This window comes from Prionailurus viverrinus, chromosome A2 (genome assembly GCF_022837055.1).
Source record: "Prionailurus viverrinus isolate Anna chromosome A2, UM_Priviv_1.0, whole genome shotgun sequence".
Taxonomy (NCBI): domain Eukaryota; kingdom Metazoa; phylum Chordata; class Mammalia; order Carnivora; family Felidae; genus Prionailurus; species Prionailurus viverrinus.
The window spans coordinates 155,086,818-155,099,846 of NC_062562.1; the positions used below are offsets into that span (position 1 = coordinate 155,086,818).

The 13,029-nt window shown below is 40.7% G+C and overlaps 1 protein-coding gene across 2 annotated transcripts in view; it reads left to right on the forward strand.

Annotated features, from left to right (window-relative positions):
* TBXAS1 (thromboxane A synthase 1) overlaps positions 1-13,029 on the forward strand; it is a 154,963-nt gene that overhangs the window by 29,865 nt on the left and 112,069 nt on the right. For both annotated transcript variants that reach the window (XM_047844646.1, XM_047844649.1), the window contains exons 2-3: positions 5,871-5,964; positions 8,610-8,662. In XM_047844646.1, coding sequence (XP_047700602.1) covers positions 5,871-5,964; positions 8,610-8,662 — 147 coding nt within the window. The remainder of the gene's footprint in view (positions 1-5,870; positions 5,965-8,609; positions 8,663-13,029) is intronic.

The following is a 13,029-nucleotide window of genomic DNA, read 5'->3' on the forward strand; positions in this document are numbered from 1 at the left end:
TGATTGTCAGCATAAGAAATCAGATATCCCACATGTAAATCCCACAGAACTAACAAGAAAATTTAGAAGGATCACTGATTACAAGACTGGCATAAAAAACAAATAATGTTCCTACACATGAGCAATATCAATAACCAACATATGTAAATGGCAAAGAGATATTCTTGTGCATAAAATTATAAAATGTTACTGAAGGACAGAGACAACAGAATCAATGGAGAGATATAATACATCCATAAGTGAGAATACTCAATGTTGTAATAATGTTGATACTCTATAAATTTAATGCAATTCCAATAAAAAAAATCTCAGCAGACTAGTTCATCAAACTAGACTAGTTAATTCTAAAACTAATATGAGAAAGTAAGATATTAAAAAGTAATACAGAATTGTAATAGTTAAAATAGTGAGGCATTGCCATAATCCAGACAAATGGATCAAAATAGAACCAGGCACCTCTAGTACTAAGGAGTGTGATAGAGGCGGCACTACAAATCAGTGGGGAAAGGTGGGTGGGACAGCAAGCACACTGTCTCATTGCCAAACCTTTATAGGGATGTGCTCGGCATTAGGGCAGGATTATTTTACCAGGGTCCCAGTGACATGCCTCTTCTAATGAGCCACCTCTCATTATAGAACCTGACTCAACACTCTGATGATTGATTTGGCTTCTCAAGTACTAGGAGGGGAGGGGCTCTGAGGAGGGACATCAGATTCCTGTTCCTGGAAAAGGATACTCTGACAGATTAGTAAATGAACATTCTGGTTTGTAGGTTGTATCTTAGTAGATAATCTAACTACTACTAATGGAGACATGAATGCACACTAGATGGTTTCCAGCCCTGAGGACAAGCTGAGAGCATGGTCTTGGGGCAGCAGGTTCTGGGAGAGGGGACCGACCACGAAGATGCTGAACAGAGATGAGGTGCTAACAGGGGACCTGGGGTGACCTCATCTAGAAACTCAGTATTTCTAAGGAGCTCCTGCCTGGAGGCACGGCTGATGCAATTTCTACTTACAGTTTCTGTAGTATTAATGGGGCAAGGAAAGAGAAGGAAACAGAATTTAAAATCAACTAACCAGCCTGTAGAGAGTTATTTTCTTTAAAAAACAAAACAAACAACAAAAACCTATTCAGAATTCATCTGCTTATCTTCGTTTCCCTACCCAAATGTGTGCTTGGAGTAACCTACAGTCACCCATCAATGACTGCTCATTTTCCAATTAATTATTTAACCAGTTGGTGTGGCACAATTATGCCTGCCACCTGGATCAGCTATGGTAGTAATGAGGGGAGAAAGGAAGAATTTCAAAGGTGGGACATATTTTTGAAATTAGAGAAAAAGAGACGGCAAAATATTCTCATTCTCTCTCTCTTCCCCCCTCCCCCATAATCCAAGAAATGCAGACATCAAGATACATTGATGTGTCTAAAAAGGGGGGGAAATTTTATGAGAGCATTTGGTGAAATGGATACACTGCCAGTGAGACTCACTGGGACAAACTTCCTGGAAAGCATTGTGTACCAATATTTGAATCCGGTCACTCATGGATTTCAGGTCTAGAAAAGCTTGATGCATAAAGTGCTAGAAAAGGTTGATGCACAGAGATATTCGTTGTAGTAACAGACCTTAAATCAGCTAAAAAAATCAAGAACACCCTAAATATTTACCAATAAGAATAATTTAGTAAATTATGATATGTCCACAAGAGGAATATTCTGCAGCCATAAAAATAATATTCACAGGCACCTGAGTGGCTCAGTCGGTTAGGCATCTGACTCTTGATTTTGGTTCAGGTGATGATTCCAGGGTCGTGAGATTGGGACGCGCATAGGGTTCCATGCGGAGCATGGAACCCGCTTAAGATTCTCTCTCTTTCCATCTGCCCCTCTCCCCTGCTCATGCTTTCTTTCAATCTCTCTTTTTAAAATAAATTAATAACATTTTCAAAAAATAATATTCATAAAGGATTAATAATACAGAGATTTATTCCCTTATATCAAGTTTAAAAGTAGAAATAAGGGAAATAGAAATAGGAAAACATTATAGAGAATGTAATCTCAAAAACAGAAAAAAATCCTCACAGAAAAAACTAGAAAGAATTACAGTAAAATGAAAGTAGGCTTTGTCTAATAGTTGTAGTGGTTTTTTTGCCCAAATCTCTGTCAAAGTTGGCAAACACTCTGCTCCCGTGTCTTAAAACCTTTTGAGAAGGCAACAATTTAAGGCCTTGTTTCTAATGTTTCCAATGTGGCCACAATTTTAATGGAATTGCTGGCAAGTCCTCTGATGGCCATACATGTCACAAGCGTCGAGTAACCATGACAAAGGGCTTTTCTTCTCCAAAGAGCAGGACAGGTGGGGTTACCTGGCTTCACTGGAGAATCACGATTTTTACCCCAGGAGATGGGTTATTTGCCAAAGGAATATTTCAGCATTTCAAAAACACATCAATAGACCTGAATCTCACCAAGTAGAAATTCTTCAATAGTAATGTTGAGAACATAATGGATGAACCAAGTTGCTAGCGGTTCCCGGAAGCACACAAGTGACAAACCACGTCTTCTGTGGCTGCTTAAGATATACAGTGAGGGAAATCCTGGAGGGCAGGCCATCACTTGACTGTCTTCTCTTGCTCCAAACCTCAATCAGCTTGACTATCTCTTTCATACATGATTCATCAAAATATTTCCTCAATTTATCGCAAGTGACTTCTTTGGCTAACCAAAAGGCTGACCACTTTTGTGGAATCCATCAAGAAAGGGCTTTGTCTCGGGGAAAATGAAATACTGGGGAACTTCTAGACTTTAAAAATTGAATCTTATTTTGAACATGATTCATATTATTCAATTTATTTTGAGAAGGTGTAGTAGAAGACACACCCCTGGCAGTGCAGGAATTTGTGTGCTATAGCAAGAAATGACTATTTCAGCTGTGAAATGAAACCAGAGAAGGGTATCTAAGGCTACTATATATACTTTTTGATGTCATTTTCCAACTTAAGTATCCTTAAGGTAAACAATGATAGATGTCCATCATCATAAGGGATGTTTTTATTAATTCCCATCAAAGACAAGAATACTACAATATGGCGGCTGCATGACAACTGCATACTACTTGCTTTTCACAGTAGCATCCCAGGCCACCTGCACTTTTTTGATGGCACAGGACCTAATGGCACAATTTGACATAAAAAAGAAATTTCCTTCATGGTGACAATTTTTAGAGTAGCAGGAGGAGATTTTTTTAAAGATATTTTTTCATTGATTCTCTGAAACTCATTCATGGGTATTCTTGGTGTATCAGTTTCCTAAGGCTGCCATAACAAAGTACCACAAACTGAGCTTAAAACACCAGGAATTCATTGTCTCACAGTTCTGGAAGCCAGACCCTGAAATTATGGCTTTTGCAAGGCTATGCTCCCTCTGAAACCTATAAAGGGGTATCCTTTCTGGCCTCTTCCTAGCTTCTGGTGGTTTTCTGTCCATCTTTGGTGTTCCCTGGCTTGTAGTTGTGTTAACTCCAATCTCTGCCTTTGTTGTCAGATGGAATTCTCCCCGTGTCTCCATGTCTTCACGTGGCCGTCCTTTTATAAGGACACCAGCCATAAGGATTAGAGTTCCACTCTACTTGGGTATGATCTGATCTTAACTAATAACATTAGCGACCACTCTATCTCTAAATAAGATCATATTCTGAGGTACCAGGGGTTAGGACTTCAACTATTCTTTTTTGGGGGTGACACGATTCAACCCATAACAGCTAGGGTCCATGGATTGTCCAGAGAGTGTGTTGAGACAGACAGAGGGCAGCATGAGGACCCTGGGACCAGGAAGGATGAAACAAGGATGCAGAGAAGGAAGTGAAAGCAAGACAAATGGAACTCACTTTGCAATTTTGCCCAGCAGTCTGGTGCCAGTGATCCTTCCCTGTTGATTCTGGTATGAGGACTCTGGTTACTAATGGCAACTTTTGGCCAATTCCCAGCTGAAGAGGCCCAAGTCTATACTTGGAGTACACGTTGCAAAGTGAAGTTTATGGTTATGTCCAGAACATTCTCTGCTGATGCCATATGTTTGAAAATGTCTGAATTTTGTGCAGAGACACACAAGCAGTATTTTTGTAAGTGGAGTTACATAATTAGGGCATGGACTTGCATAATAATTAGCACGTGTAATTAGGCACAGACTTCTTGTCCTTTAATTAGACAATCAAGACATCTAATTAAAAAATTAAGATGTAATTACGTGGCCCAAGATCTACATATCTCTTTCTACCCATTAGAGATCACATTTAGAAAATAATTCACAAAAACTGATAGAGAAATGAAGATAGAAGTCAGATTCAAGGATGCTGAGGGAAGTGTTAAGTGCACTGGTAAGTCTTCTTTGGTTTTTCCTCTTTGGGGTGAGGGGAATTATTTAAAATATCCTAGTCTACTTGAATGAATAACTTTTGCACACTATGCTGTTGACCTTTCGTACACAAGCTAATGAAGAGGAATGATGGCCTGACTGATCCGTGTAATTCACACGTGGCTCTTAAGTGCGGCCTGTAATCATACTTGAACATGGACTTACATGTGATGTCCTGGGAACTCATTCAAACCCAGTAATGCAGCCAGATGGTGGAAAACTTCTTCCCATTCTTGGTTCTCCCTTGTGACTACTTTGAAAGTAGACCCATTGCTCAGAGTAACACAAACCAGCACTTAAGCTGGGTTGTCCTTTCCCTGAATTTCTGAATATTTGATGAAAAATTTGTATTTTAAGTGCTTCTTGTTGGACTACAGGTGGGAAAGGGGAAGGTCAGAGACTACCACGAACATTCCATCTTTCTAATGATAAGTGAATGATTTTTAGAGCAGCATTTTGTTCGTCTAAATTCTAGTACTCCCAGGAAGCTTGGCTGTAATGATATGTTCTAAATTTTTCCTTGCCCCTGAATTGAGATTTGGCTGATCTCTGCATGATGCTAAACACCCAGTTTGACTCATTAATTTTTCTGAACTAACTGAACTTTTGACCTAATTGGCTGGCTGATTAGGGATTTTAGCCATATGTCCAGGTTTTTCTAAGCCAGTTCTGACTTTAACTGTGTTATCCCTCTGTTCCCATAAACTGGTGAAATATCCTAGTAATTCCAATGTTTTGACAGCTACGCTGCACTTCTCAGACTGCTGCTTTCTCCTAGAAAGTGGCACAGAAATCTGTCGGGCCACGTTTCCTGATTTTTGGTTAAGAAAATATGCTTCCCATATGGTTTCAGGACATGAAAACAAAGACATAAAGAGGTTATAAGCAGTTGGAGATGAGGTCTTATCTCCATGGTGTGTTCTCTCCCTCCTGGTTTTTATTCTTCTCTATTAGTCCATGCAATGTGATGAGGGACAAATTATGTGCAGGGGTCAGTTTTGACCAGGAAAACACAAATTTGCACAGGGAACTTATTTTTGCCATTGTTACTTTTTTTTTTTTTTTTTCTGCTTTGCCTTCTGATAATTGTCCATGGTAGATGTAGGGACAAAGGAACTGAACTGGGGAGAGGTACATTTTTAAAAACAACGTATTGATGGAAACTTTAGGTGGGGAAGGGGCATTTAGACCACACCATCACCTTGTCTTCTAACTGTGACACTTTAGGATTCCTCCATCTCCAGCCTGTCACTCAATCAGGAGGAATTTCCTGGGTTCTATTCCACTCACTCGTCTCTACGTCTCTACCTCTTTGGTCCTTAGACACTGTCAACCAGAAACCACTCCTTCCACCCTTCCCTGAGGAGAGCTCAGTAATTCTGTTTCCTAACAGGGCCAACGTATGAATGAAAACTTCAGGTCCTTGGTTTTTAAATTTTGCTTTTCCCCTCAGGTACTCCACATCAGCGTTTTCAAGACTGGAGAAGCTGGGCATCAGACATCCCAAGCCTTCTCCTTTTGTTGGAAACTTGGCATTTTTCCGCCAGGTAAGGGAAGCCTTCCATTGTCTTCCAGCATAAGATATGCTGAGCCCAGGGCAACTTTACCCATGAAGCACTGCTCCCATCTACATCGCCTACACTGGGGTGGTCTATATGTGAAGGCGCTGTGTGTTGAGCCTTCCCCTACTGAACGAATTCTCACATGATGACAACAATCCATTGTTTATTACTCATCAGCATGCAGTGAGTCCTGTCACCCATTCATTCATCCATTCACCCCAAAACGCATTGACTGAGTGTCTAAATGTGCCAGGGCCTGGGATATGGAAGAAGCAGAAGTTACTTCTTCCCTTGAGTGCACACATAAAATCATGGTGTTAAACATGAGATAGGATGTACCCTAGGGTTTGACTGGGCAAGAGAGATGGTAGCTGTGGTGTCTTTCAGAGGAGAGGGAGATCTGTCAGGGCTAGAATCACACTGGAGGACTTCCTAGAGTAGGAGGTCCTGCAGGAACAATAGTCACAAAGACAAGAACACAAACCAGGTGGGGAGCAACGATGTGTGTGATCTCACTTAAATGAAAAACAAGGCACAGCTTGACGAGCAGCCTGGACTTACTAAAAGCTGAAGATGGGGGAGCACTAGGGGAAGCAGCTGTGTGAGACAGCAATGGGCTGGCTGGCTGGCTAGTGTGCTATCATTTTCAAGCAGGAGAGGGACCTTGAAGTAAAGGGTGACTCTGCAGGGAGGAAGATTTAGGTTAAGTCTAGGTGAATCGGTGAGGGCTTGGTCCAGGTGGTCCGTGTGAAAAAAGAAGGACATTGGGGGCAAAGTTAGTGACTCCTGGAATGAATTGGGTGTAGAGAATTCAAGGTAAATGAGCTAAGTGCCTCTAAGTGTTGAGCCAGGTTAATAGGGAGAATGGCCATGAGTTGACAGAAATAGAAGGTCAGGAAGGCAGCTGGTTCAGGGAGATACCCTTGGCCAGAATGACATGCAAGTCGATATGTCCAGTAGTCATTTGTAGATACAGCCCCAGGACTCTATCTTCTAAGGGTATTCTGTTTTCCCTCATTGGGTTTTCTCAGAAGCCACATGGTTTAATCTGTGAACTCATGGCCGTGTTGCCACCAGCCCCAACATCAGGAGCCGACAGGTCCTGCGTGTGAAGGGCCGCTGAGCCAGAGACAGGAAGGGCTAAGTGTGGGCCAATCCTGATCATATCTGTTCAACATGTCTCTAGCATTTCCCCACCCCTACCCTCAGAAAGGCTGGCCCTCAACACCAGACAGATAACAATAGCTATTTCTGTCCTTTTCCCTCCTCCTTTCTTTTCTCTTCCTTTTTGTCCCTTTCTCTGTCCAGTGTTCTTTTCACTCTTTATTGTTGTTGTTCTGCTCTTCTTCGGGTTTTAAATACCTTCTCCTCGTCTCTGTCTTGGGGGGATGTTCACAATGTGAAGCCTGCAAATAGCGATCTTATCAAGGCTTCCTGTGAGTTCTTGAAGCAAGTGTGAAGAAATTTCTGAGTGTCAAAATAGAACAACACACTGGATAGGAAATTAAAGTAAATAAATTTCACCTATTTCGGGGGTGGGGGGAATGATCAGTTGCATTCAGTTGAGTAATTTAGTACTAACATTTTTGAGGAAAAAAAAATAGTATAACCGTCCATGTGAAGAGAACACTGTGCTCCTGCCTCTGGTTAATTTCCACATATGCTCCTTTTCAGCTCAGCATCCTTGTATGTGCAAACCTTGCCAAGTTCTCTCCAGAACATAGTAATTTCAGCGACTATTTTTATATTCATAGAAGCTTTCTTTGATATATGGCAAGCTTAGACTGCGAAAGTCTATGTAATAAGAATGAGATGTGTTTCCATTAAGGATATCCACCTCTTCCCCCCTTCCCCTTCCCTACCCATCACATGTCTCCCTGTGTACTCCATTCCCACAACACAGGGATCTGTGTGACATCTCCATCCCTTCACCCCTACAGCTCCTCTGTGTATATTTGCACACACACTCCATCCCTACAACACTACTGCATCACTACAGCACAATGGATCTGGCACCTTCTGACCCTCCACCCCACGTGTAACTCTAAGTATACTCGTTCCCTGCTACGGAACATGTCTAATGTTTAGTCCTACTTAGGGTATCAAGTTACTCTAAGGTTCTTATTAGTCCTATATCAAGTTACCCTAAGGTTCTTATGTTTTGACTCTGTTGGTCTTAGTTAAAAATTGGATGAGGATCATGATAATTCAGAACTTGTGATAATTTGGATAGATTCAGCAGGCGTTTACACATATAGTGGCTGTCAAGAGAGGCTTTGCCAAAATTAATAATAATATAAACCAAACTGCCGAGGGGAATGTTAACATAGTTGAGAAAGCAAACGGTTTTCAAATATTTTAGAAGCAATTATACACAAATACTTTAAGTACAGATGATCTCTTCTGTCCATTAAAGCAGAACTGACCGAGATTTTTCCTCAGCGATATATTTTTTTAGGGCTACCTGTTTATTCTAATACTTCAAAGTACTTGAAAGCAATATAACTTCAATTCTTTTTTATTGTTTACGTAATTGTGTTCTCACAGTTCCAGACTTTTTTCCTGAATCAATTTGAATACTCAAAATTTTGTTTAATCTTATCCTTACTATAGTGCTGTGTTTTCTGCAGGGTTTCTGGGAAAGCCAAATGGAGCTCAGAAAGCTACACGGACCTCTGTGTGGGTAAGAGGGAACCTCACTCTTCTACCTCAATTTCTGCATGTTCTGATAAGGAAGTAATAACCAAAATGGTGATGTTGCATGTGCTTAGATCTTCCAAGAATCCACAAAGAGAGTGCCTGGCAGTACAGATAAGGCACTGAGAGGAGGCCCCAGGGTTGCCCAAGGGGGCCCCATCCTAGGCTGAAAGAATACCATTTCCCAGCCTTTAAGACCCTGGGGGTCTTGACCATCTCTCACCACTGCTGCGATCGGACACACTGGTCCCCGTGCCTCAGTCCCATGTGCCTTGATAACCCATGACTGGTCTTCTCAAGAACTTACCTAAACCTTACTTGGACCTATTTTGTTCAACTGTTTGTTGACCATGTTTTGTTCAGCATGCTGTCAGTTGTACGACCATATAATCTACCATCCAATACAGTACTGTATTGAACGTGAAAGGGGGTGCTGTTAATAATTACCGCAGGACAACAGTGGAAACTGAGACTGTCCTGGATATATTGGGACATATGGTCACCATAGTTTTCAGCCATGTAAAGCAATAGAGTGTCTCTTTTTTCCTTGAAGTTTCCCTTTTTATGCCTGAGTGTGCTCCTTCTTTAAAAAAAAAAAATAAATAAAATTCCAGAATCTGGTGAACAAACATATGTTCATATCATTTACTCTATTCAAGATTTGACAGACTCGAATCATATTGATTCTCAACATGTGTCTTTCCACACTGGAGCCCTAATCGTTTTAGTCTGTTTTCACATCACTCCTCCTCAGCCACTGGGTGATTTTTCCCAGCTCCTTCTCCAGACCTCCAGGTCTGTGATCACTTTTTTAGGTGCAGTGAAGTTCTGTTCCTAATGTACATGCTAATGGGGGTCCAGTGGTTTGTGAATTCTTCTGTCCGTGGGACCCATGGATCCCATCGTTCTCCCTGGGGGTGATTTTCAAAAGAGATTGACTTGTACTCTGTGGAAATAAACCTACCCTGGAAAGCCACAGTTTTAGCCAAGTTGTTCTCTCTGCTGTTTTGTTTGTTATGTAATCCTGCAAAAGTGATAAATTAAGATGTCATACTAGATGTTCTCCGTATTAGTCTGTTATTGCTGCATTACAAACCCATCTAAAATGCAGGAACTTCAACAACCAATTATTGTTCACCACGTTGCAAAGGCTTGGTCAGAATAGATTGATGTAAACTACACTTGGTTGAGCTTAACTGGGCTTTCTAGTGAATCTCCCAGGCCTCTGGGTAGGTAAGCTCATTTAGGACAGGCTCTTCTCAAGGTGAAGGCAAACATTCAGGAAAGAAAACCTAACAGCACAAGAACATTTAACGTTTCTGCCGCATCATGTCTGCTAACATCCTATTGGCCAAATCACGTTAGATAGCCAAACTCAAAATCAGGGGAGGGAGCACACTCTGTGGTGAGGCCAAAGCAAGTCACTTGGCCAAGACTGACACTGATGGGGTAGGACGTGGCACGTATCTTTCAATAATAAGCAACTCTACCTCTTTAAGATCCCTTTTAGCTTGGTCTTTACTTACTTTTTTTTTTTTTTTAAGTGCATTGCTTCTTGCTTTAAGCATGATAGATATTCAATAAAGGCTAGGGGACTGACCCGTTTACCTTTCTCTTACTCTGGTGCTGTTCCATGGCTTTTTAAAAGTTCTCAGTCCAGGTCTAATAGTGTCATTCTGTGGCTGACTTGCCAGTGACCTTGGGGACTGTCCCATACATTTCTGAGACATAGCATTGATTCAGAATGACAGTAGCTTCCCTGGAAGTAGGAAAAGGCCTCCCACAGTTTGAATTCTAGGAATCACTTCCCTTGAGCACTTCTTGTGCAGATTTCCAGAGAAGAGCACTTGGGTGTTTTAACATAATTTTAAAATGTCAGATAAAGAGTTTATAACTAGTGGGTGGTGTGGTGTGCATGTCTGTATATGAGAGAGAGAGGAAGCGAGAGAGAGGGAATTAGTTTCCTTGACAAGATATTCAATCAACCCCACCCCCTAACTTTAAGTTAACACTATTTATCCTTTTCATTTCAAGAAAACTTAAAGAGAATGACTTCAAATTGTAGAGATCGAAATCGCAGTATCATCTCTACTCTTTGTTCCCACCTCTGGTAAAAAGGGGAAGAAAGAAAGGTGATGGCATACTTTCTTCCTACAAAGCTATCAACCTTTTCTGCTTTAGAAAAAAAAGACGAGTCATAAAATGCTGACTTGTTGTTAAACATGTCCCTTCCTGGATTTGGAGGCAATACAGTGGTGGGCAAAGTCCTGACTGAGCTCTGTAATCCGGATGAGACTCCGTGTGCTCACCTTTTACAACAAAAGGGATGAATTAGCCTATATTTAAGGTCCATTCTAGCCCTAAAAATGATCTTGTGACTGCTTAAGTTTTAGCAAAATAATTTCCCTGGTTGGGAATGTCGAGGATGAACTATGTTCAATGAAAGATCCTTCCTTTATACAGTGATTTGGTTTAAGTTATATTAATTTTTAGACTACCTTTAGTTTTTAAGCAGATATTATCAAGACCAGATTGGTCCTCTTAAAAATTGGAATGATAGCCTGATTCACCATTTGACAAAGGAAACCCCACACTGTTGACACCAAATAGAGATGCACTATGTCATTAGATGGCAGGATAGTACTAAATGTTGGAAGGAACATGGCAGAGAGGATGTCCTCTCTGCTCTGAAATTGAACACCAAATATGGGGATTATTATGCTTATTACGTGGTTGTTATCATAGCAACTCAGTCAGAGAAAGGATCCCCAAACTGAAGATGGGCTCCTTATCTACTTTCCCTCCCACTCACTGCCATGGGGAAGATACTGCTAGAGAAGCTTTCTGCCAAGAAGGGCTGACAACATCACTGTTTATTATCACCACCAACACCACCACCACCAAGAACAAAATGTCTTTACCAAGTATCTAATTATGTAGCCTGCTTTGCCATACTCTGTGCAGATAAAACTACACATGTAGTCTCTGCCTTCTTTGAACTTGAATATAAAGCAGATGGACTGGCATGCATACCTATACAGCTCTTATTCACAAAACTTGATTAGAATTCTTTTGAATTGCACAGAGTTGACAACATAATAGGAAGAGAGCGAGGCTTTACTGCTTTAGATAACCTTGAGTCGATTAATGGTTACTGGTTATCTTCTTCAGTCTGAGCATGAGCCCCAAGTTGGATTTATATTCCTTCCCAACTCCTAAAAGAATGGTATCAACATAATCCCCATACGATTGGATATAAACAGGATGGAGATTATTTTCCCTTCTAATTTGTAACTGACTTTACAATCCAGTGGATGACAGCCTTTATTATGCTATTACTATTAATTACTTATAAATACTTACAGCACCTTAAGTTCAGCTCATTTGCAACTCCTAAAGGCTCCTATATAAAGCTTCTTATCCCTCATACCATCCCTCTTGTAAATAATGAGGCTTTTAGTTAGCCTCATCCCCATTTCTTCTTGCCTTCACATCCCTTTGATCTTGATTTCTGGTATAAACTTAGCTCCCCCTTGGATTTTCATGCTTCTTGGCATCCATCACCTATGCCCCTCCATTTGATTAGTGGCCCCTCATTCTTGTATCCCTTTATCAAGCCAGATTTGTTAAATGATCTCATATATTCTCATTAGAACATTAAGTTGTAAGTAGGCAGGCATGCGCATTGTACATAACTCATAAAGTACAAACAAGTATACAGAAAAAAGTAAAACTGACTCCCACCTTGGGCCCTTAGCCACTCCTCAGAAGCAACCTCTGTTATCAATTTCTTAATACCCAGATGGATAATATATGATTGATGTTGTTCTTTATCTTGCTTTTTTCATTAATGATATTTGTGAAATTGTCCCATTTTAATACATTCATTCTTGTTAAATGCTATTCTATTTTTTAAGGATTCCATTGTACGGATGTATCCTAATTTTAAAAACAAGTTCTCTGTTGATGAATACCTTTTGTTCTTATAAACAATACTGCAGGTAATATTCTCGTATATACACCATTGCTGTCTTGTGTAAGTATGTCTGTAGGATAAATTCCTAGAACAAATTATTAGATCAAAGATTATCTACATTAAAAAAATAGGTTTATTCTCTTTTTTTAAAGTTTATTTATTTTGAGAGAGATAGAGATAGCACGAGTTGGGGAAGGCAGAGAGAGAGGAGAGAGGAGAGAGGAGAGAGGAGAGAGGAGAGAGAGAGAGAGAGAGAGAGAGAGAGAATCCCAAGCAGGCTCCATGCCGCCAGTGTAGAGCCCTGATGGAGGGTTCAGATGCTTGAAGCCACGAGATCATGACCTGAGCCCAAACCAACAGACCCTCAACTGACTGAG